This window comes from Bos javanicus, chromosome 16 (assembly GCF_032452875.1).
Source record: "Bos javanicus breed banteng chromosome 16, ARS-OSU_banteng_1.0, whole genome shotgun sequence".
Taxonomy (NCBI): domain Eukaryota; kingdom Metazoa; phylum Chordata; class Mammalia; order Artiodactyla; family Bovidae; genus Bos; species Bos javanicus.
The window spans coordinates 24,286,143-24,308,457 of NC_083883.1; the positions used below are offsets into that span (position 1 = coordinate 24,286,143).

Genomic DNA, 22,315 nt, shown 5'->3' on the forward strand with positions numbered 1-22,315 from the left:
ATGGACAGGTACCGGGAGGTTACAGGGATGAGGCGGTTTCCTTTCTGGAGCAAAGGAATATGGAAAAACGCCTTGCATGCTCCGCTCACCATTGTTGAAGGGATTGACCAAAATTGTGGTAGGTTTTACTTGGGGTATCCTTCTGGTAGTAGGCCTCGTTATTGAGAGGACATTAGCATGATTCCTAGCAGGTAAATGTGTTCCACTGTTTGGGCCTTTCTTTCCGCCTAGGAAATTTGAGAAGTAAAATACGCATAAATTCATGTTCGCTCTGTTTTATAGCTAAAGTGTACATAAAAATTCATAATCAAATATGTTAATGTATAGTATGATTTTTATGTAGTAATGTTCAGTTGTAGTAATGTTTAATAGCAACAATATTAAATAGTTTCTAATATTGTACTCAAGAGAAAATATTGCCAGTTTAGGCACTTTGTTTTCCTAAATTATATTGAAAATGTAAGCAGATAACACTCCATAAGGTTGGTAGGTAGGTTAAGTAGTGTTATAAACAGGAAAAAGAGTTACCTCCTACTGTGTTTAGAGTAACATCCTGCATTTCAAAATTGCATATGCCATATATGAAATAGTGCTTTTGAAGTATTTTTCAAAGTTCATTAGCTGCTTCAGCCTTGATGCGATAATGTTGATTGTAAAAACTCCCCTCTAGAGTTACTCTGAGAATTAAATGACAACAATAAGGTTATTAGATACTCAGCAAATAACTGCTGAATTAATAAAAATAGTAGTTTATTTTCACTAAAGATTTAACTGGTAATACTGATAATTGACAGTCATTATGAATTAGTTTCTAATTTAGATAATATTTTAGCTGTCTGTTGTTTGGAAGATCATACTGCAAAGTTTATTTATCTTGGTTAATAAATTGACAGTAAAGGTAACAGCTGAGGTGAATGTAGTGTGGCCATTGGGTGGAGGATGACACAAGAAATAGGCAACATGATTACTTTTAATATTTTAATAAGTATTCATTTCCATTTTTTAACTTTAATTGACTTAGATTTCTGTGTTTTTTTTCCATATTTATTTTGGAGGTACTGACCAAAGAGCAGATTTGTACTTGGAAGGAAAAGACCAGCTTGGGGGGTGGTTTCAGTCTTCCTTATTAACAAGTGTGGCAGCAAGGAATAAGTCGCCTTTTAAGTAAGTATTACACCTGGGCTGAACGAGTGAGCATACCTTGAATATTTCTGCTGAGTACTTGCCAGTGTGAAATCATATGTGCTAAATAATATGTATGTGATAAAACACTGCCCTTAATTAGTTTACAGGCTTCAATCTCATGAGAGAAATGTTTGAAGTAAAAAAAAAAAATAAGACACAAAGGAGACAGTAATACAGAAAAGTTCTTTCACTCTGATACAGATCCTAAGTCCAGAAGTAAAACCGGCATTGACTGGCGTAGTAGAGAAACCCACGAGAGCTTGACCTTAAATATGGTAGACACGGATAGATGTAGAGAGGATACTCCAGTTTCACTAGGGACAGTCTTGATCAGATACCTTATATTTGTAATTTCCGCAAGTGGTTAATGAACTGAAACATTTTTTTAGTGAATTTTATTAAATTTGGGGTTCTTATTTCGTTACAGATAATAGCTTTTCCTTATTCAAATATGTGGATTCTACCCAGAACGATTCTTAAATGGCTTAAGATTTTTGCCATCTCAAAATGAAAACTCTTCTGAGTAATCGGCATGTTTATGTTTCTAGTATAACATGCTTTTAAAAGTCAATGGAACAGATATATTTCTCAAATTGCCTTTTTGAACAAAGATAATTTTGTGGTGATAATTTTTTTTAAGACATACTTTTTCTGGTTAGTTTTAATGATCAAAATCAGTACATTATAGATTATCAGAAGACAATTGTTTAGTGAATGTAAGTAAGCATAAAAATATTTTCTGTGTATAGAGAGGTTAGTATTTAATAATCAGGATAAATAAGCAGCTTAGAATTATACTTTGAAGAAAAATTTTCATATATATTCTGGCAAGAAAAATTTTTTATATTTGTGTCAAACTAAGACACTCTTTTTAAGCTATAAGTCATCTTCAAAATGTCCATCATAATTGTGTTTATTAGTATGGTAGCTCATTTGTCTTCTTAGGACAGTGGTTGTTCATGGATTTACCCTTGGAGAAAAGGGAGAAAAGATGTCCAAGTCTCTTGGGAATATCATTGATCCTGATGTTGTCATCAATGGAGGACAAGTAAGTGGTTCCCTAAAAACTCATTTTATTTTTGTTTTAAGGCTCTTAATTTGGCAGCAAGACCCTTAATATAGTTACTTCAATGTAAAAAAAACTCACAAAACTGATTTTTATACTCGTAGCAAATGCTTTACCATGTTTTAAATCTAGACTCTTTAAGTTTTGTGTGACTTTTTTGAAAATGTGAAGGATTGGGATTGTTGTGGCTTTTTTGACTTATTTCAGGTCTGAATCTCCAGTTAGGTTCACGCTATCCCTTTTTTAATGGTCTGAACTTTAAAACTTTATAAACTATGGTTTTACAGTTAAATAGAAACAGTATAAGAAAAAAAATGAGACAGCAACTTTCATTCTTGGACATTATACACTTTAAAGCAACTCATTAAAGAATATCAAATCTGGGGCTGCTGGTAATTTGGTTTATTTTGGAGTTGCTTTCAGAAAAGATACTGCTTATCTGTTCTTTAACCCTGTCGGCTTTTAACTGCCCTCCTAGAGTCCAGTAATCACATCTCTTGGTCAGAGTAGCCTGGGCATACCGAGAGGGAAGCACCGCTCCTGCTCCACCCCGGCCCGTCCCCCATCGCAGGGCATCCAGGGCAGTACTCTGACTGCCCGCCTGCCGTAGTAGCTGTTTACAGATACCTCAGGGAAGACACTGCACCAGGCCGCAGGCCATACTCCCCCTTTTCCAGTTGCGTTGTTTTTTTAGATGCAGCCGGATCTCTGAAATTGTTAGCTTATTTCATTACAATACAGGTACATTTTATGATCATGTTGTATTCAAGCATTTCAGAATAGGAGTCTTACCTAAAACACCTGTTCATCAAATTGTCATCAAAAGCTGTTTATTGGTATGTTTTTTTTTTCCCTCAATGAAAAGGATCACAGCAAAGAGCCCCCCTATGGTGCTGACGTGCTTCGCTGGTGGGTTGCCGAGTCCAACGTCTTCACTGAAGTCACAATTAGTCCATCTCTACTGAACGCTGCCAGAGATGACATTAGCAAGGTCGGATCACTCCTCTTTCTGTTCCTTACTATTCCTGAATGAAAGGTTACTGAGTCCTTGTTAAAATAATGAGGTGCGTTTTGTTGGCACTTGCACAACTGAATGAAAATGCGTTCTCCACATGTTGTGAGCTTTAAAAAATAGCATATGTTAATTTATTTGTTTAGAAATGTAAGTGGTAATGTTAACATTTTTATATACTGTCTTTTTAATATATGTAATTACGCTGATTTTAATATACTTTCTGTGTGCTCAATGACCATTCACATTTATTCCATTTATTTTTACCTGCAAAATATTCTCATCTACACTGATGAACAGACTGGGCCACTGACAGGTGATTTGCCCTAAAATTTTAAAGAAATATAAAGAAAACTCAGTTTTATTTATAAATTACAATGGTTGTTTCTATAACTGGGCTTTTGAAATGAGATGGTGTTTTTTTTTGCACTTTGTCTTATTTAAAAGGAATGATATAAAAATAAAGTATTCCATTAGGAAGGTAACATGAGTTGGATAAAAATTATAGAAAAATAAAACAATTTCAGTAATAATTGAAGGACTCATATTTTTTGACTGCATATTTCTTTTTTCTCAATGTTTCTAGCTTAGGAATACACTCCGCTTTCTGTTGGGAAATGTGGCTGGTTTCAACCCAGAAACAGATTCCATCCCTGTCAACAGCATGTATGTCATAGACCAGTACATGCTACACTTACTGCAGGATTTGGCAAACAAGGTGAGTGAGCATTAATACGCTTTTGGAGGTAGCACAGTTGGGGTGCATGTTGAGTGGAACCAACTTTGTTAGAAACAGTGACTAAAGCACTGAGGAAAGTTATACTTGATCAGTTCCACATGTTCCTAGGTTGACTAGGTATGAAGTCTTAGAATTCTTCTGGTTTCTCAAAAAAGACGAGAGTAGTGCCTGGTGGCAAAAGTAGGCCAGGCTTCTCCTCAGACCACATTTTCCTCTGAAAATCAGCTCCATGTATAAGAAGGAATAAAGTTGAGGTGTACTTTTATTTGTCTGCAGATGTATAGAAATAGCCATCTCAAAAGTACAGCAGTAACTGAAATGACAGTTCTTAATGTGTCTTGTAAAATACTCTGTCATATATAAACACAAGTAATTTGTATTTTCTCAAAAATTGGAATTGCTTGCACTTAAGTCAGAGTTGTACATATAGACTTTTGCCCAGTTTTATTTTTTTTTTGTATAAATGAGGGAACATTGGTAATTTTTACCCTTTGCTGTTTTAGAATAATGCTGTTTCATCACTTAAAACTTGATCTTTTCATTTGATGCCTGTTCTTTTGTAGAGTCCAGGGTAAATTATTCTTTTTTTTTTTTTTCTGAGGATAGTAGTCTTTCATATCCAGAAATAACCTTTCAAAGATCCTTAAATGCTCTCGCATTTTTCCTGTTTTGTGTTTGTCTGCCTTTGAAACGTATTTTTGAAAAGGAACATATTCTGCTCATGACGACTTGCATTTTTATTTGCTTATCCCAGCTTCCAAATTTATTTTGGTTTTGTTCCCTAGATTAATGATTCATATAAGCAGTATGACTTTGGAAAGGTTGTTCGGCTGTTACAAGCATTTTATACCAGGGAACTCTCCAATTTTTATTTCAGCATAATCAAAGACAGGTATGTATGACTGAACATTCAAATGCTTAACAAACAGTGCTTGACTGTCTACTCTGCTCGGCAAATGTTGGAAAGCAGAGGCCAGCAGTGGGGGGCCTGGGCCATTATTAAGAAGTTGGATTCTTGAGTCAAGTCTGATTGGGCAGTTTCACCCTGCTACTTGCTAGTTTGATGAGCTGAGGCAATTTATCCTATAATCTCAGTTTCTTTATTCATAAAATGGTGATATAATACCTATCTCAGAAAGTGGAAATGAAAAGATACAATATGAGTAGCATACTCAATGCTGTGTTTGACAAAGCAAGTCCTCAATAAGTAGTAGCTGTGACTGTGAGGGCATGAACACAGTGCTTGTTTCCAGGAGTTTGCTGGCCTTTAGGCAGGAGAAGTATTCAGGTAATTACTAATATAATAACATCATATAACATCAATGATGCCTTTTTAGAGGCAGGCTGCATACTGTCTTCATGTTTTGCTCCTGTAGTAACTCAGCCAGTGTGAAGTGCCCGCCCTACTCATCAGCACCTCAGGGACCTTCTACTGGGATTACAAATCCCAGTCCTTCCCTTGACGTACTGATAGGGTCATAAGTAAGGGTGGGGTGCCGGCATGCTTGCTAAGTCGCTCAGTTGTGTCCTACTCTTTGTGACCCCATGGACTGTAGCCCGCCAGGTTCCTCTGTCCATGGAGACCCTCCAGGCAAGAATACTGGAGTGGGTTGCCATGCCCTCCTCCAGAGGATCGTCTCAACCCAGGGATCAAACCTGGGTGCCCTGCATTGCAGGCAGATTCTTTTACCACCTGAGCCACCAGGGAAGACTGTAGGCCTGGGGACTCGAATCTTAAATACCATCAACTGACGTACTCATTTTCCGTTCACTGAGTTGTCTAGATTCTAGCTATTATCGATCTGTAAAACAGAATTGGACATAGCATAGCTCTGAGTTTTTGAGGAGGTGAGCACACCTGGAAGGAGTCAAGTGGAATAAGAGGATGTAGTCAGAAGCGCTGTATGATGGAATATTTTATCCTTTAATTAGAAGACAGAGCCATAGGCTTAGGCACCTTCAGAATAAGCTCAGCCTGAGGCCGGTCCCACCTTGGCCGTGATTGTGTACAGCATGTTGTCAACTGCTCAGTAAGTTGTTCTTGTCCAGGCTTTATTGTGAAAATGCAGATGATCCCAAACGACGCTCTTGTCAGACTGCATTAGCTGAAATTTTGGATGTAATGGTTCGCTCTTTTGCTCCCATTCTTCCTCACTTGGCTGAAGAGGTATTCCAGCACATACCCTATATTAAAGGTAAGAAATATTGATTTGTTCTCTGAGTGAGAAAGACCCTGGCTGAGGGTGCAGTATCTCCTTTTATCTGCTTCAAGTAAGAGGCACACACTCATCTATTAATACAGTGCCTGCTTTGTGGCACCATGCGTCTCGGTTCAGCAACTGTAGTTTCTGCATCTCATCTGTGTGTAGAGGACTAGGATGAATTTCAGCATATCTTTCAAGCCACTTTAAAATGCTTTCTGAAATATATTAGCAGCTTGGCTATACTGAGAAGTCACTTTTTCTTATATACCTTTATAAATGTCAGAAATATATTTTCAGTTCAGTTCAGTCGCTCAGTCATGTCCGACTCTTTGCAACCCCATGAATCGCAGCACGCCAGGCTTCCCTGTCCATCACCAACTCCCGAAGTTCACTGAGACTCATGTCCATCGAGTCAGTGATGCCATCCAGCCATCTCATCCTCTGCCATCCCCTTCTCCTCCTGCCCCCAATCCCTCCCAGCATCAGAGTCTTTTCCAATGAGTCAACTCTTTGCATGAGGTGGCCAAAGTACTGGAGTTTCAGCTTTAGCATCATTCCCTCCAAAGAACACCCAGGGCTGGTCTCCTTCAGAATGGACTGGTTGGATCTCCTTGCAGTCCAAGGGACTCTCAAGAGTCTTCATATAGTGCCTGCTAGTGAATAGTTTTCTAATTTTTTTTCTGTCTGATTACATTAAACTTACAGAAAATTAGAAATTTTACAGTGAGGATGTCACTCCTGATCTTATAACCCACAGACATCTAGTGTAATATTGGGATATTTCTATTTTAGTTTCTTCTGGGCATCTTCTGAGATCTTACTGTATATCTTGTCCTTTGTTTACATTTCCAAATGTTGATGTAAATATTTGGTAAGCATTTAGGATGCCAACAAAGGTCCATATAGTCAAAGCTATGGTCTTTCCAGTAGTCATGTATGGATGTGAGAGTTGGACCATAAAGAAGTCTGAGTGCTGAAGAATTGATGTTTTTGAACTGTGGTGTTGGAGGAGACTCTTGAGAGTCCTTTGGGTTGCAAGGAGATCAAACCAATCAATCCTAAAGGCAATCAGCCCTGACTGTTCATTGGAAGAACTGATGTTGAAGCTGAAACTCCAATACTTTGGCCACCTGATGTGAAGAGCTGACTCATTGGAAAAGACCCTGATGCTGGGGAAGATTGAAGGCAGTAGGGGAAGGGGACGAGAGAGGATGAGATGGTTGGATGGCATCACCAACTTAGTGGACATGAGTTTGAGCAAGCTCCAGGAGTTGGTGAAGGACAGGAAAGCCTGGCACACTGCCATCTTATGGGGTTGCAAAGAGTCAAACATGACGTAGCAACTGAACAACAACCATATTAATTATTACCCACAAATAACAATCCTTATTTCCCATGAATACTAAACGTGTGATGGTTTGAGTTTTATATACAGTTTAAAAATATATATAAATTGGTTTAACTTTTTTTTTTTTTAAGAACCCAAGAGTGTTTTTCGTACTGGGTGGATTAAAACCAGTTCTATCTGGAAGAAACCTGGACTGGAAGAAGCCATAGAAAGCGCGTGTGCAATGAGAGATTCATTTCTTGGAAGCATTCCTGGCAAAAATGCAGCTGAGTATGAGGTGATCGTTGTGATTGAGCCTGGGCTGCTTTTTGAGATCATGGAGGTGAGTCACAGTTTGTTCCTTTTGAAATGGGGTTCATATCAAAGTGCTGCATGTAAAATCTGGTTTCAGAAGATGTCGATGTAAATCAATTCAGTTCAGTCGCTCAGTTGTGTCCAACTCTTTGCGACCCCATGAATTGCAGCACGCCAGGCCTCCCTGTCCATCACCAACTCCTGGAGTTTACCCAAACTCATGTCCATCGAGTTGGTGATGCCATCCAGCCATCTCATCCTCTGTCGTCCCCTTCTCCTCGTGCCCCAAATCCCTCCCAGCATCAGGGTCTTTTCCAATGAGTCAACTCTTCACATGAGGTGGCCAAAGTATTGGAGTTTCAACTTCAGCATCAGTCCTTCCAGTGAACACCCAGGACTGATCTCCTTTAGGATGGACTGGTTGGATCTCCTTGCAGTCCAGGGGACTCTCAAGAGTCTTCTCCAGCACCACAGCTCAGAAGCATCAATTCTTCGGTGCTCAGCTTTTTCACAGTCCAACTCTCACATCCATACATGACCACAGGAAAAACCATAGCCTTGACTAGATGGACCTTTGTTGGCAAAGTAATGTCTCTGTTTTTGAATATGCTATCTAGGATGGTCATAACTTTCCTTCCAAGGAGTAAGTGTCTTTTAATTTCATGGCTGCAGTCACCATCTGCAGTGATTTTGGAGCCCAAAAAATAGTCTTGACAGTGTTTCCACTGTTTCCCCATCTATTTCCCATGAAGTGATGGGACCGGATGCCATGATCTTAGTTTTCTGATTGTTGAGCTTTAAGCCAACTTTTTCACTCCCCTCTTTCATTTTCATCAAGAGGCTTTTTAGTTCCTCTTCACTTTCTGCCATAAGGGTGGTGTCATCTGCATATCTGAGGTTATTGATATTTCTCCCGGCAATCTTGATTCCAGCTTGTGCTTCTTCAGCCCAGCATTTCTCATGATGTACTCTGCATATAAGCTAAATAAGCAGGGTGACAATATGCAGCCTTGACGTACTCCTTTTCCTATTTGGAACCAGTCTGTTGTTCCATGTTCAGTTCTAACTGTTGCTTCCTCACCTGCATATAGGTTTCTCAAGAGGCAGGTCAGGTGGTCTGGTATTTGTATCTCTTTCAGAATTTTCCACAGTTTATTGTGATCCACACAGTCAAAGGCTTTGGCATAGTCAATAAAGCAGAAATAGATGTTTTTCTGGAACTTTCTTGCTTTTTCCATGATCCAGCGGATGTTGGAAATTTGATCTCTGATTCCTCTGCCTTTTCTGAAACCAGCTTGAACATCTGGAAGTTCACGGTTCTCTTATTGCTGAAGCTTGGCTTGGAGAATTTTGAGCATTACTTTACTAGCTTGTGAGATGAGTGCAATTGTGTGGTAGTTGGAGCATTCTTTGGCATTGCCTTTCTTTGGGATTGGAATGAAAACTGACCTTTTCCAGTCCAGTGGCCACTGCTGAGTTTTCCAAATTTGCTGGCATATTGAGTGCAGCACTTTCACAGCATCATCTTTCAGGATTTGAAATGGCTCAACTGGAATTCCATCACCTCCACTAGCTTTGTTTGTAATGATGCTTTCTAAGGCCCACTTGACTTCACATTCCAGGATGTCTGGCTCTAGGTGAGTGATTACACCATCGTGATTATCTTGGTCCTGAAGATCTTTTTTGTACAGTTCTTCTGTGTATTCTTGCTACCTCTTCTTAATATCTTCTGCTTCTGTTAGGTCCATACCATTTCTGTCCTTTATCGAGCCCATCTTTGCATGAAATGTTCCCTTGGTATCTCTAATTTTCTTGAAGAGATCTCTAGTCTTTCCCATTCTGTTGTTTTCCTCTATTTCCTTGCATTGATAGCTGAGGAAGGCTTTCTTATCTCTCCTTGCTATTCTTTGGAACTCTGCATTCAAATGGGTATATCTTTTGTTTCTCCTTTGCTTTTCGCTTCTCTTCTTTCACAGCTATTTGTAAGGCCTCCTCAGACAGCCATTTTGCTTTTTTGCATTTCTTTTCCATGGGGATGGTCTTGATAGTACATTAAAAAAAAAATTTGTAAGTTAGGATTTCTGTCTTCTAATCCTAATCACTGATTCTTTGTTTCCAACCTCTGTGTGTTTCCTTTTTCTTCTCTTATAAAACATGTACTCTGTTGCTGCTTATTTTTTATAGGTTGGGACAGGAAGGTTTAATAAAGTTCTATTTGAAACATGAGCCCTCAGGGCTAGTTAGACAACAGGCAGCACCTGGCAGTAATATCTGAATACACAAAAATTGGGAGTTTTGTGTTAAGGGTCTGGTTTTCTGAGAATTTTATCCATCTGGACAAGACTCAAAACAAAAAAATTTTTTTTTCATCTTTTACTCATGAGTTCTGAAGAAAATTCATTTGCGCCAGCAAATTTACCATGTGATCTCAAAGCATTCATCTTATTTTTTATTTTCAAAAGGGCCATCAAAAGTTTCCCCTTGAGATCTTAGGGGTTGATTGACCAGATTGACTTAGAGCCTAACATACTGACTCAAGATTTTTTTTTAATGTTTGAGAAGAAAACTTAGTTTTGTGACTTATGTTTTAACATTTGACTGGTATTATAGTCTACTGAAAAATGACCATCTCAGCTGGTTGGAAGTTCAATCTAAATTTTTAATAATGTAATCAGGTTGATTAAGATTCAGGGCTTGAAATAGCTAGTAGGTATAAGATGGTTGCTCAGGTAACAAAAGTTTGATAAGATATTGACGTTTTAAAATTGGTAAGTTGGGAAGCTCATGATTGCCATTTTTTGAGCCAGGAAGCTGAGGCCTGTTGAGGCTGTGACTCGGCTGAGGCTGCCCAGCCTGGCACTGAGCTTTCCTACTGCATTCTCATGTTGCCTTGGAGTCATTAGTTCTGAGTAGTAAGCTGAAAACAGTACACCTTGCTTGGATCACTGATACTTGAAAAAAAAAATTCAGGATTTAAAAAAACATGAATGTATTTTTCCTTAGAAATTATACTAACTGGCTGTCTGATGGAGTCCTGGATCTGTCACTTACTAATGGTGTAAATGCAATCTCTTTGAATCTCCTATTTTCTCATGAGTTGGTTTTTTTTTCCCAAGGGATTTTGTATTACTTAGCTCACGCACTTACTTTGAAGATCAGAATTAAAATGAAAAATGTACAAAAGTGCTTATCAGATATCCCAATTCAGTGTGCTTCAGAAGAGTTCTGAGCATTATTCAGGATGCCACCATTGGTCTGCACCGCTAAAAGCAGATCCTTGTTGAGATAGTATCTTAACCCCTCTCCTGTAGGAAGCATGATACAGGGATAAAGTGTGGGCTTTGACGCTAACAGACCTCGGCTGGAATTGCAGCGCATCACTTACTGTTTGGGAACCTCCCTGAGCAAGTTTCCTCATTTGTAAAATGGGGATTAAAAAAATGCTGTTGCTGTTTTGTGAGTTACAGATAATGGGTGGACATTTAGCATCTAGCAAGTGAAGTGCCTCGAAGAAGGCGATGGCACCCCACTCCAGTACTCTTGCCTGGAAAATCCCATGGATGGAGGAGGCTGGTAGGCTGCAGTCCATGCGGTCGCTAGGAGTTGGACATGACTGAGCGACTTCACTTTCCCTTTTCACTTTCATGCATTGGAGAAGGAAATGGCAACCCACTCCAGTGTTCTTGCCTGGAGAATCCCAGGGACGGGGGAGCCTGGTGGGCTGCTGTCTATGGGGTCACACAGAGTTGGACACGACTGAAGCAACTTAGCAGTAGTAGTAGTAAAGTGAAGCGCCTGGCATACAGTTGTATTCTCAATGGATACTATTGATCAGGAGTTTTTAGTTAAAAGCTTTCATACTAGTAAGATTTGATTTATATAATAGTATTAGCTCAGGAGGTGATGGTCCCAAGAGTTCCTCACCAAACGTAAGAACTTGCAGTGTCTTTTTATAATTGTTGTGGTAACCTTTGTGGTAACAATTTAGATAGTAACTTTCAAATACTTATGCCCAGATGCTACAAGCCGAGGAGACTTCCAGTACCTCTCAGTTGAATGAATTAATGATGGCGTCCCAGACAACTTTGCTTTCTCAGGAACCACGAGGAATAAGTGAGGATGTGACTGAGCTTAAAGGGACATTTCTAATCAATTTAGAAGGTAAGGAGATGAGAATGATAACAAATACCAGATAACAATGGTATGTGGACAACTGAACAATAATTACAGGTCATCTCCAGCTTAAAGGCAGATACACACTTGGTGAGTGCATCTTTCTATAGAAAGTGAAAACAGTGGCCAGGTTTCTGAACCAGCTAAGTGCCCTACCTGGTGATCTTGGGAACACAGGGGTAGGGAGAGGAGGGAAAACGTCATAGTCACCGTATGTGAAGTCAGTCTGCCTTGCCTCAGTTGGCCTGTGTCCTTGTCCTTTGACCAACCCTACCATCCCTCTCATGTTCAATCTACAATTTATTATGCTCACCCCAAATTACAGTATCGTAGCCACTCATAATGAGTCAAGGAAGTTTTATTGAACTCATTCCCACAGTGATATCTTATAAGCAGACCTTTTGTAGGCATTTGTTTGATTTGAGGATCTTTTGTCAACTTACTTCATTCTCATTGATGGAAATGAAAGCTGAGTAACGTTAACAGAACAACATGAGTATATCTTAGGAACAGTGATGCTGTGTATTTCATAGTAGCTTTTAGGCACCAGCAAGAGGTGGGAGACTCATCTATAGCCATCAGTTTAAATTTGAGCCCTGGCAGCACTGATCATGTAGTAGACTCATATTAATCTGCTTTCCAGAATGTTATATTCTCTGTGCACTGACTAGAAAATGATTTATTTTCTGTCTGAGGTCTATTCATTATGGACAAATGTTTGTTTCCTTTTGTCCAAACCAAGAAGTTTAATGTGGGGGCACTGCTCGTTGTCCCTCTAATTTGGCTCTTTTAAAATTCTTAAGAATGTAGCTGGAGAGGAGAGGCAGTGTAATTATCAGAACTGGACACAGATGAAGAGCAAGCAGACATGCTCTGCCTGAGTAGGTACAGAACTCCCATGACCTGTGGAAAAATCAGCCTCTCAGGGTCTCAGATTCCTCTTCACCAGTCATCAGGTTGTGTGAGCCTACCATCTTGGCTGTTTCTGTACAAATGTGTAAGGGAAGCAGTATTTCCCAAGGCAGGGAGGAAGCTCTGAAAAGGGGGCACCTGGAGAAATACAGAGATGCAGTGTGAGGAATACTCTCCACATGTTTTTCTTCCACAGGTGGCGATATTCGTGAAGAGTCTTCATACAAAGTAATTGTCATGCCAACTACGAAGGAAAAATGCCCTCGCTGTTGGAAGTACACAGCTGAGTCATCAGACACACTGTGTCCCCGATGCGCAGAAGTTGTGAAAGGGAAGTAGGACCTCAGTGTGTGTCGATGGCTTTCTGAGCAAGAACCTCCTGACAGGACTGAGTAGGGGTCTAGATGGGTTGTTTACAGTACTGGAGAGAAATCCAAGATTGAGGATGAGTCCAAGTCAGAGCTACAAGTGTTTTTCTGTAACTAGATAAACAATAATGTGTGTATATACATATGGAAACATATACATTTGCAGGTGGATCCATAATGGACTTAACTCAGAACATAACACTGAAAATGCTTGCCTACAAATATGCTGAGCGGAAAATGTTTTATATTTTATAAACTTTCTTCACTCAGTATTTAAGTTCTATAACGTCTAAAAATAAAGGCACCTGGAAAATTACTGACTGGTGGTGGTACAAAAGTTGTGAATAGCAAGTAAAAAAATGTGTTTTGAACAGCAACAGTGCAGGGGTCTGTCACTTAGGAGATGAAGAGAGTAATTTCATTCTGCCTTAACAGCAAACATCAACCTTTTCAGAACAGCTAGCTCTTTGGGCTGCACATCAGAAAAAGTCACCAAATATGTCTCATATAAGAGGGGAAAAACACATTAATACTATATAAATGTTAAGGAAACAACATGAAAGCTGAAAATTTATTTCACTAATATACATAAGTTCACAACAATGAACAGACACAGAAAATAGCAGTATATACAGAATTTGACTACTTACATTACAATAGATAATATGGAATAAACAATTCCATATAGGATTAAAATCTTTCCAGGGATGGTTAATTCTATTTAGCAGAAATATAACAAATCCATTCCTATCAGGGTGAGGGAGGGCTTTCACTGTTGCTATAGAGTACTTTTAAAAATATCTGCCTAAGTGAAATGAACCACAATAACTGCTAAGAGAACTGATTCCCTGTATGCTTAGTATTATTAAATGAGTTTTCTGTGATTTTAAATTGTAATCATTTTTTTCAAGAAAACTATTTAAATTTAACTGTTTACCTTGACCCTAGTTGAGTTTTTATAACAAAGGTGAAACTCTTTTCTCCATACCTCATTTTTCTTTTTACACAAGTAGGACGTATTTAGAAGCCTGGTACTATTATTTCTCTCCATCTGCATTTATCCTGTATATTCTAGTTCTACATCTAAACACAACTTGTAATGCAGAAGTTATGATTATTTGAACCCTTTTGACTTCCTTTGCATTTACAACAGAATTGAAGAAGGTACAGAATGCTTACTTAATGATAACAAGGAAACGTATATGAGGATGGGAGTATATCTAAGAAAAAGCTACTCACTGGTAAATCGGCTTTGCACCAATAACTGCAGTAAGTGCAATGCACCTGTTTCAGAAACTGCCTGTTCTGTGTGAAACTTGATTCCGTTCTTTGTGGCTCTTCATGGTTACAGACTGTATACACAGGTATTTGTTTTCCTTTCCTCTACCAGATTTATTTTAAAAGCCCTTAACGAAACAGTAAAATATTTAACTGCTTTTCTTAACCATGCAACTGAGAATTCAATTTTAAAATTCTCTCAATGGCAAATTTTAGGAGTATAAATCTAACTAGAGACTCAGTGATTTGTTATGGTCCTAGGAGCCGTATTCCAGCTTATTAATATATTCTCAATAATCCCAAAATTTGATTGTGTGTCCTATCAGAGTAAGTTCAACCAGTGTTATTATCTAAAATGCTTGTTAGATATCCCCCAAAGTGATAATGGAATCAGAGTGAGTAATTTACTCTTTAACAATGCCTGTAATTCCAAGTTTCTCTGACCAGCCTCCAAGGTTCAGAACTACTTTCAGAGTATCTAGACAAGTCACGGAAAGAACTCATCTTGTAGAGTGCGTGTAACAAGTGACTACAGAATGCCTGATACTCAGAAATCACGTGAATGTGTCTGGATGGGGTACCAGCGATCCCAGCAGAGGCTGAGGGGCTGGACCGCCTGGAGGCCTTTTTCAGTGTTACTGCTGCAGAGCGTATGCCTCGGTCAGACACATGGGCCTTCACCCCAAAACACTCAAGGCACCTGAAAAATTAATCTCTCACGATTTAAAATAAACAGTAATTACCAGGTTTTAGACAGTTCTTATTTGAATGTGATCTCTCTGTTAAAAAGAATTTACATTGGGATATTCTCAGACATCAGACTTTTCCTTTATATTCCTGAAAACAACGCCTCAAATTTGCACAACTGCAAGAGCTGGCTTCTTCCTGAGGAAGTGAAGAAACAAACTTTTGTATCACAGCGAGTTGCTACGTGTAACAACTGTGACCCAGGACATGTCAACAATTGCGCTGTATGGCTACATTCCGAAGATTTACCTTGATAAATACTTGGTATTTGTACAGCTCAAAGTACTTTTTTTTACAGAGTTTTGGTTAATTTGGTTTTAATCAACAAATGATTATTCAGCACTTGGACTGCTCTAGGCACTGTAGGGTACAAAATTAGTTGTATTCATCCTCTCAAGCCAGCAGTGAGGTAGGTTTGCTAAGCTGTAGTATCATCACTGAGCATTTTCTATACTGTTCCTAAGAACAGGTAACGTGACCAGATCCCAGAAACAGACATTTCTAAACACTTGTAGGAAAAATAAAGTTGGATTTAAATTTTTAGCATCTTTGCCCTTTTTTCAAACATAAGTTTTACAAGATAATACATTTTTACAGTTACCTGATGTGGATACAATTTTGAATCCTGGCAAAAAGCAAATCTTAACTTGCATTATAATTAATTTTGCTGGGTTAGATTGCATCTCAGCTTCTGTTTTGGCAAGTGCAACAGGTTAAGGGTTCTACTTAGTGTCCATTCTGATGAATATGATGGTCTTGAACCCATTATTCCTCCTCTGATGGCACCAGCATAACCTCCTCTGGGAAAGGAGCCTGTCAGCATCCAGAACTCCAGGGGGCAGTCCCCCAGGACGGGATTAAGCATGATAACAAAAGCATTTTCCCAACATTTATTAAAACAGAGTGAGACAGTTCTCTCATTTTACTGATGGGGACTACACATGAACACATTTAAATTTAATTACAATAACATTTTGAGTACGAAATATAGAATCTTATAAGAACATAATCTGTAAATTATAACCAGTTTTAAATAGCAAATTTGGACAATAAAGCTACTTAAGTGCTTAAATCAAAAATAAACAGGAAAACAGCTTCAAGAGAAATTGATAGTATAACTGATACCTGTTTATATTTTATTGTCAGTATTAACCAAAGGTGGAATTTAGCCAAGACTGCACTTTTTAAAAGTAATGTGTATTTTTATTTACTTTACAAAAGAAAAAAACATACTTCCTCCGTAAAATTCCAGATCTTATTGTGTAAAATAACCATGCACTAGTTCATATTAGAGTCACACAATTTGAGACTGTTTGCAGGAGATAAGTGTCATAAAGGAGGAAGAGATATGGCTTCCACAGCTTCAGTGAGGTGTAAGGCTAAACTATACTGCCCGTGGTTTTCTGGTAAAAGCTCAATGACTTTATTTACTAGTTTAGCTGTTGTTGCAATGGGCACTTCTGTGTTTTGAAGATCCTGGGGGTTCTGCAAATGGGACACAAAAATAACCCATCAGTTACATACAACCAAGTAATTGCTACTTAAGAGTTAGCAGGAGAGTAATTTCCCAATAAAAATGCTTTTGTTCAGAATTAAGAAAATCCCATTTTTCTCCACTATTAAAAATGCATAAGAGAAAGCCTCCAGTGGCTGTCTGCCTCCCTCATGCCCAGCACTCACCATGGCCTTCAGCCAGGTGCACAGCGTGGGGGGCAGCCTGGCGAGCAGCTCCAGCCCCTCCCTCGTCTGTGTGCGGAGCACGGTGTGCGCCAGCCGCTGCCCGATCAACACCAGCAGCTGCGAGGCCAGGACCTCTTTGTCCTGAACCTGGAGGATGGCCTGCAGGGAGGAGCGTGGACAAACGTACGGACTTCATGTTACTTCTGCCTCTGGCAAGGGTCCCAGTTTTCTGAGTGGCTGGCTCCTTCCTGTCCTTGGGGCTCAGCTCAGAAGTCACCCCTGATCATCCTATTCTACTTCTGCTTATTCACATGATCTTAGTGATTTTCTTCACAGCATTTACAGCTCAATCCAGAATTGAGCGTGCTTCTCAGCTCCCATAAGTAGACTGCATTTGGAGGAAGGCACCCTGTCTGTTTACTGCTCTGTCCCTCTGCATAAAACAGGTCTGACATACTGCACGAGTTATACTAAACACTGGCCACAAACAGGAATTTGATTAGTTTCTATTAAAAAAAATTTTTTTTGGCCAAGCTGTGCGGCATCCGGGATCTTAGTTCCCTGACCAGGGATTGAACACAGGCCCTCAGCAATCAAAGTGCAGATCCTAACCACACTGGACGACCAGGGAATTCCCTAGTTACTTATTTTAATCCTGTTCTACTATTGTGCCTAGGAGTTGTAACAAAGGAAGGGAAAACAAGCTTTACTGGCAACTTTACTGATTCTTTACCCCAACTGCCAGTTTTACAACTTGAGCCCAGAGGACACTCATAGGCTGTTTGTTACCTCCTCTCCTAGGTGGTCAGCTCCGTAGTTGTAGAGTTCCCCCACATAATGCCTCCTGACAACATCTTCATTGACTTGAAGGTGATGGGCCAGGTCCACGGCCAGCACTGGCCAGTCCTGGTCTTTACCAAAAGGGGCGGTTGCTGCCTCTTCTGTGGAGTCTGTGTCTTTTGCAACTGTGTGTCGGGCCTGGACAGCTGCACTGACGACTTTCAATAAGAACTTGAAGGTGGAGAAACAGATACAGCAAAATCTTGTTAGTATTTTCATTAAAAAATATGCAATTCCAAGTAACTTGGCTTTTCTGTCATTTAGAGTAGTTTTTCCATTATATTTAGTTATCAAAAAATGATACAATTTAAAGAGAAACTAGTTCTCAAAAATACCTTAGAGCTGGTCATCCCCATAGCTGTAATTTACCTGTTGTCGTACAGAAATAAAATTTGGATCCATTTCCCCACTAGGTAATAACTGAATTGAAGTTAAGTCTTTGAAAAATGCATTTTTCCCCTAAAGAAAAAGAAAAGACCAAGAAAATTGATAAGTATGGGCTGTTATGGGGGCGAGGGGGTATAAAGAATAACTCACATACCCATGGCCAATTCAGGTTGATGTACAGCAAAAACCATCACAATACTGTAAAGTAATTATCCTCCAATTTAAAAAATTAAAAAGAACTCATGATTTGACTTTGTCTTTGAACACTAACACTTCAGAATTCTGTTCTTTTGATGTTCGTAAGCATTATGGTGAAAGCAGCCTTAAGGGTGAACCCCAGGGGTGCCCTCCTCTCGGTACCCAGGCCCTGTGTAATTCCACTCCCCTGATGTGGGGCTGGTGAGCAGGGTTAGGCAGAGAGGACAGCCTGACACTTTGAAGATCAGGTGACACAGGGCTGTGGCTTCTGCCCTAGAAGCTCCTGTTCACTCTCACTTGCTCTGAGGGCAGCCACCTGGGAGCTGCGCTGTGCAGTGGCCCACGTGAGGAGAACTGAGTCCCGCCAACCTCATGAAAGCCTGTGAGTGCATTTTGATCCCCGCTCTGGTGGAGTCCTAGCTGACACACCAACCGCAGACAAGAGAGACCTTGAGCCAAAGCCGCCTACACTAGGGGAACACAGATCGGGACTCACAAAAATGACACGTTTGCTGTTTTCAGCCACTGAGTTTGGGGATCATTTGTATGTAATGGGGCTTCCCTGGTGGCTCAGATGGTAAAGAATCTGCCTGTTAAGTAATAATCGGTAACTAATACATGTATAGATGTGTGAATTGGACTGTGAAGGAAGCTAAGCACCAAAGAACTGATGCTTTTGAACTGTGGTGTTGAAGACTCTTGAGAGTCCCTTGGACTGCAAGGAGATCCAACCAGTCCATTCTGAAGGAGATCAGCCCTGGGATTTCTTTGGAAGGAATGATGCTAAAGCTGAAACTTCAGTACTTTGGCCACCTCATGCGAAGAGTTGACTCTTTGGAAAAGACTCTGATGCTGGGAGGGATTGGGGGCAGGAGGAGAAGGGGACACCAGAGGATGAGATGGCTGGATGGCATCACCAACTCGATGGACGTGAGTTTGAGTGAACTCCGGGAGATAGTGATGGACAGGGAGGCCTGGCGTGCTGCAATTCATGGGGTCACAAAGAGTCAGACACGACTGAGCAACTGAACTGAACTGAATACATCGTAGGTATTTGAATCCTCTTAAAAATACTTGTTGAACTGTTTAAAAGCACCTGTTTAAGAAAATAGAGCCAAAAAGGAATATCAGAAAATACGGTTTAGAAGTTCTCAAGAAGGAAATGCTCTTTGCAAGAGCAAAGAGCACTGGCCTGTAAGTTGTAAGATCTGGGCTCCAAGCCCACTCCTTGCACCCAGGTCATCTTGAACAAAGGATTCCACCATTCTAGGGTGCTGTTCTTTCAGGTCATGCCAGATATCGCCTAAGGTACTTTGTAGACCTAACCTGTGATTACAGGTCATCTGGAGGGACTGCCAAGAAGCCATTCATCCTTTGGTGATAGAACATGCCAGACTTCTGAGGGCAACCTGCTCCCTCTGAACATCACCTTTTGAGAGTTTTCCCATGCACTCACTCACAGTCTGTAGTTTCTACCTGGAGGTCTTAGATATCGGGGTCTGTTCTACAGAAGGGCCTCCGGGATGGGCAGTATGTGTGCCTTTATTATTTACTATGTTCCAGACACTGCTGAGCACTTGGTGTTGAGTATGTCATTTAACCCTCAGGACAACCAGGAGTCATGACTCTCAGGCTAGGAGAACTGAAACAACTCTACCAGTAAATGCAAAGGTGGGAGGGGCTCTGCGTCACCTGCCACAGCACACTGCTTTGCTACCTGCACGTGAGTCACACAGCTGCCCCAGGCCACTCAAGCGCAATCTGGGCTGGGACTAGCATCACCACCATGCCTGTCCAATGCTGGATGTGGTCTCGTTTTGAGAAGTCCCTTTTTGAGGGGAGTACTGAGCTAGACACTTTATTTATTTTTTTTTAAATCAAATTTTAAAGTACTTGTTAGAAATGAATTTCTTAAAATACACTATTTCTGCTTATATTTATTCTCAAACTCATCATGTCCAGAACCCTTCTAAATGGGCTTCCTTTAAATGGCATGTCCAGTCCCCCAAACTTGATATTGGGTTGAATTTTCATCCCCTCTCCTTCACCCTGCACTAGTCTGTCATAAGGTGGCTTATTCCTCAAAATCCCTCCATGATCTTTATTATTTTTTCCCAGGCCACATGGTCACCAACTCCTGATTCCCACTGGCTTCTCCAAGAGGCTTGATTTCCTTGACTGCCACTGGCTTCTCTACTCACCACCTGCCCCATCCCTTCTGCAGACCTCTGTCACATAACTTCTCTTTATCATCTCCTTAATTATGAATGTACCAAATATTTATCGGGTTCCTATTATGTACCTGGCATGGCACACAGACATGGGGACATGGCCAAGAGGTGGTCAGTTCAGGAAATGTAGACAAAGACTCTGAAGGGGAGGTGACACTTAAGTGATAAATGAGTAACAAACAGGAACTGACCGTATGGAACAGCTGGCTGTGAAAATGGAACAATACAACAAGACAAGAGGTGAGAAAAATGCCTGCCTTCTCCTAGGGGTGGAAGTGGTGAGCAGTGGCTAGAGCATGGGGTGTGAGGAATGGACAAGCGGGAGGAGAGGTAAGTCAAGGGGCGGGGAAGCCGCCTTCTCGGGCTCCACATTTGCACGCGGCAGGAAATAGTAATAACATGGTTAGTAACAGTAGTTGTAACAGTAACAGCAGGTCTCTGCTCTCCCCCTGCACTCATTGCTCCCCACAGGGACAGTGCCTTTGGGAGGAGGAACTGAGCTCCGGCAGCACCCTGCTTTCTCCCTTCTTGAGGGGGGCAGTCCTCCTGCAGGGGCTCCTGTCCTCTGCTCCCAGCACCAGGAGCCCGAGGGGTCTCCAGCGGTGGTCTGGTTGCAGAGTGAGACCAGCACTATGGACACAAGCCCGGGTGGAGAAGCCAGGCATCTAGTATGACTGAATCTGAGTTTGGGAAGGAAGGTCTGGCAGCAGGGACTATGGAGGGAAGCTGGAGACTGCTGGACCAGCCTAGGGGAGACGATGAGGCCTGAGCCTGGGCCACAGTGATGGAGAAGGATGGGCAAGAGGGGATGCAAGGAAGAACCGACGATGAGCTCATGGTGGCTCTGGGACCTGAGGAAGGGGACTGAGCTAGATGTTTCCCAGGCTACTAGTTTCTGCCACATCACAGATGGTGACATCACTCACCAACTGACCAAGCCAGTGAACTTGGGGGAACAGCAAGTGTAGGTCAAGGGTGGGTAGGGGCGGGGATAGATATTTCAGGAAGGAGGTATGTGCAGCCCACCACACAGGCCGATAGAGGCATTCAGGAGAAACACATGCCCCAAATCCTGGGGACAGGTCACGCCTGAACACACACAAGAGGGAGAAAAAGAACTTACTGAAGATGAATGATGGGTGGAGACGGCTGAGAGGGCCGAACCCCGGGACACCCATATTTCAGGTAAATCAGAACAGGGAGCCTGACAAAGAATAGAGGCCCAAGACCCCCACAGCAAATAATCCTATACAAGACACAAAAGACCAAGTGACTTCTCTCTGATAAGACAGTTCTGCTAGACCCTCAGCTCCAAGAGGATCCCAAGTGCTCTCCGAATTACCTTACTGTCAAAAAGAGAGAGCGGCTTCACGGTCTTGAGAGAGAACCTCATGACAGCGTAGAGGACGGCGCCCAGGACAGAATGGTGCACCACCAGCGGGTAGTGGATGTGCTTCTGATCCAGGGCCAGCTCCACGATGGAGACCGGGCCTTCCACAGTCAGCCAGGCGTCCTCCGTGTCCAAGACGGGCACCTGCATTTCATCCCGGCTGACGTCTGCCTGGGTGTTTTGAGAAGGGAGAGCTATGTTCAGAATCGGAGAAATGACAGTTTGCCAATATCTTAATGAGCTTCTTACCAGCAGCAAAGTAG

General features: G+C 41.0%; 2 protein-coding genes across 3 annotated transcripts in view; one reads left to right on the forward strand and one right to left on the reverse strand.

Moving 5' to 3' along the window:
• Positions 1–13,617, forward strand: part of IARS2 (isoleucyl-tRNA synthetase 2, mitochondrial) — a 44,000-nt gene extending 30,383 nt beyond the window's left edge. The window contains exons 15-23 of the mRNA XM_061382230.1: positions 1,056–1,164; positions 2,131–2,233; positions 3,117–3,242; positions 3,850–3,981; positions 4,788–4,894; positions 6,052–6,197; positions 7,686–7,876; positions 11,865–12,009; positions 13,130–13,617. Coding sequence (XP_061238214.1) covers positions 1,056–1,164; positions 2,131–2,233; positions 3,117–3,242; positions 3,850–3,981; positions 4,788–4,894; positions 6,052–6,197; positions 7,686–7,876; positions 11,865–12,009; positions 13,130–13,272 — 1,202 coding nt within the window. The 3' untranslated portion in view covers positions 13,273–13,617. The remainder of the gene's footprint in view (positions 1–1,055; positions 1,165–2,130; positions 2,234–3,116; positions 3,243–3,849; positions 3,982–4,787; positions 4,895–6,051; positions 6,198–7,685; positions 7,877–11,864; positions 12,010–13,129) is intronic.
• Positions 13,618–13,858: 241 nt separating this feature from the next.
• RAB3GAP2 (RAB3 GTPase activating non-catalytic protein subunit 2) overlaps positions 13,859–22,315 on the reverse strand; it is a 103,775-nt gene continuing 95,318 nt past the window's right edge. For both annotated transcript variants that reach the window (XM_061382227.1, XM_061382229.1), the window contains 5 exons: positions 22,005–22,223; positions 18,216–18,305; positions 17,796–18,017; positions 17,007–17,165; positions 13,859–16,811 (listed from right to left, as the gene is read on the reverse strand). In XM_061382227.1, the coding sequence (XP_061238211.1) occupies positions 16,656–16,811; positions 17,007–17,165; positions 17,796–18,017; positions 18,216–18,305; positions 22,005–22,223 (846 nt within the window). In that variant the 3' untranslated portion in view covers positions 13,859–16,655. The remainder of the gene's footprint in view (positions 16,812–17,006; positions 17,166–17,795; positions 18,018–18,215; positions 18,306–22,004; positions 22,224–22,315) is intronic.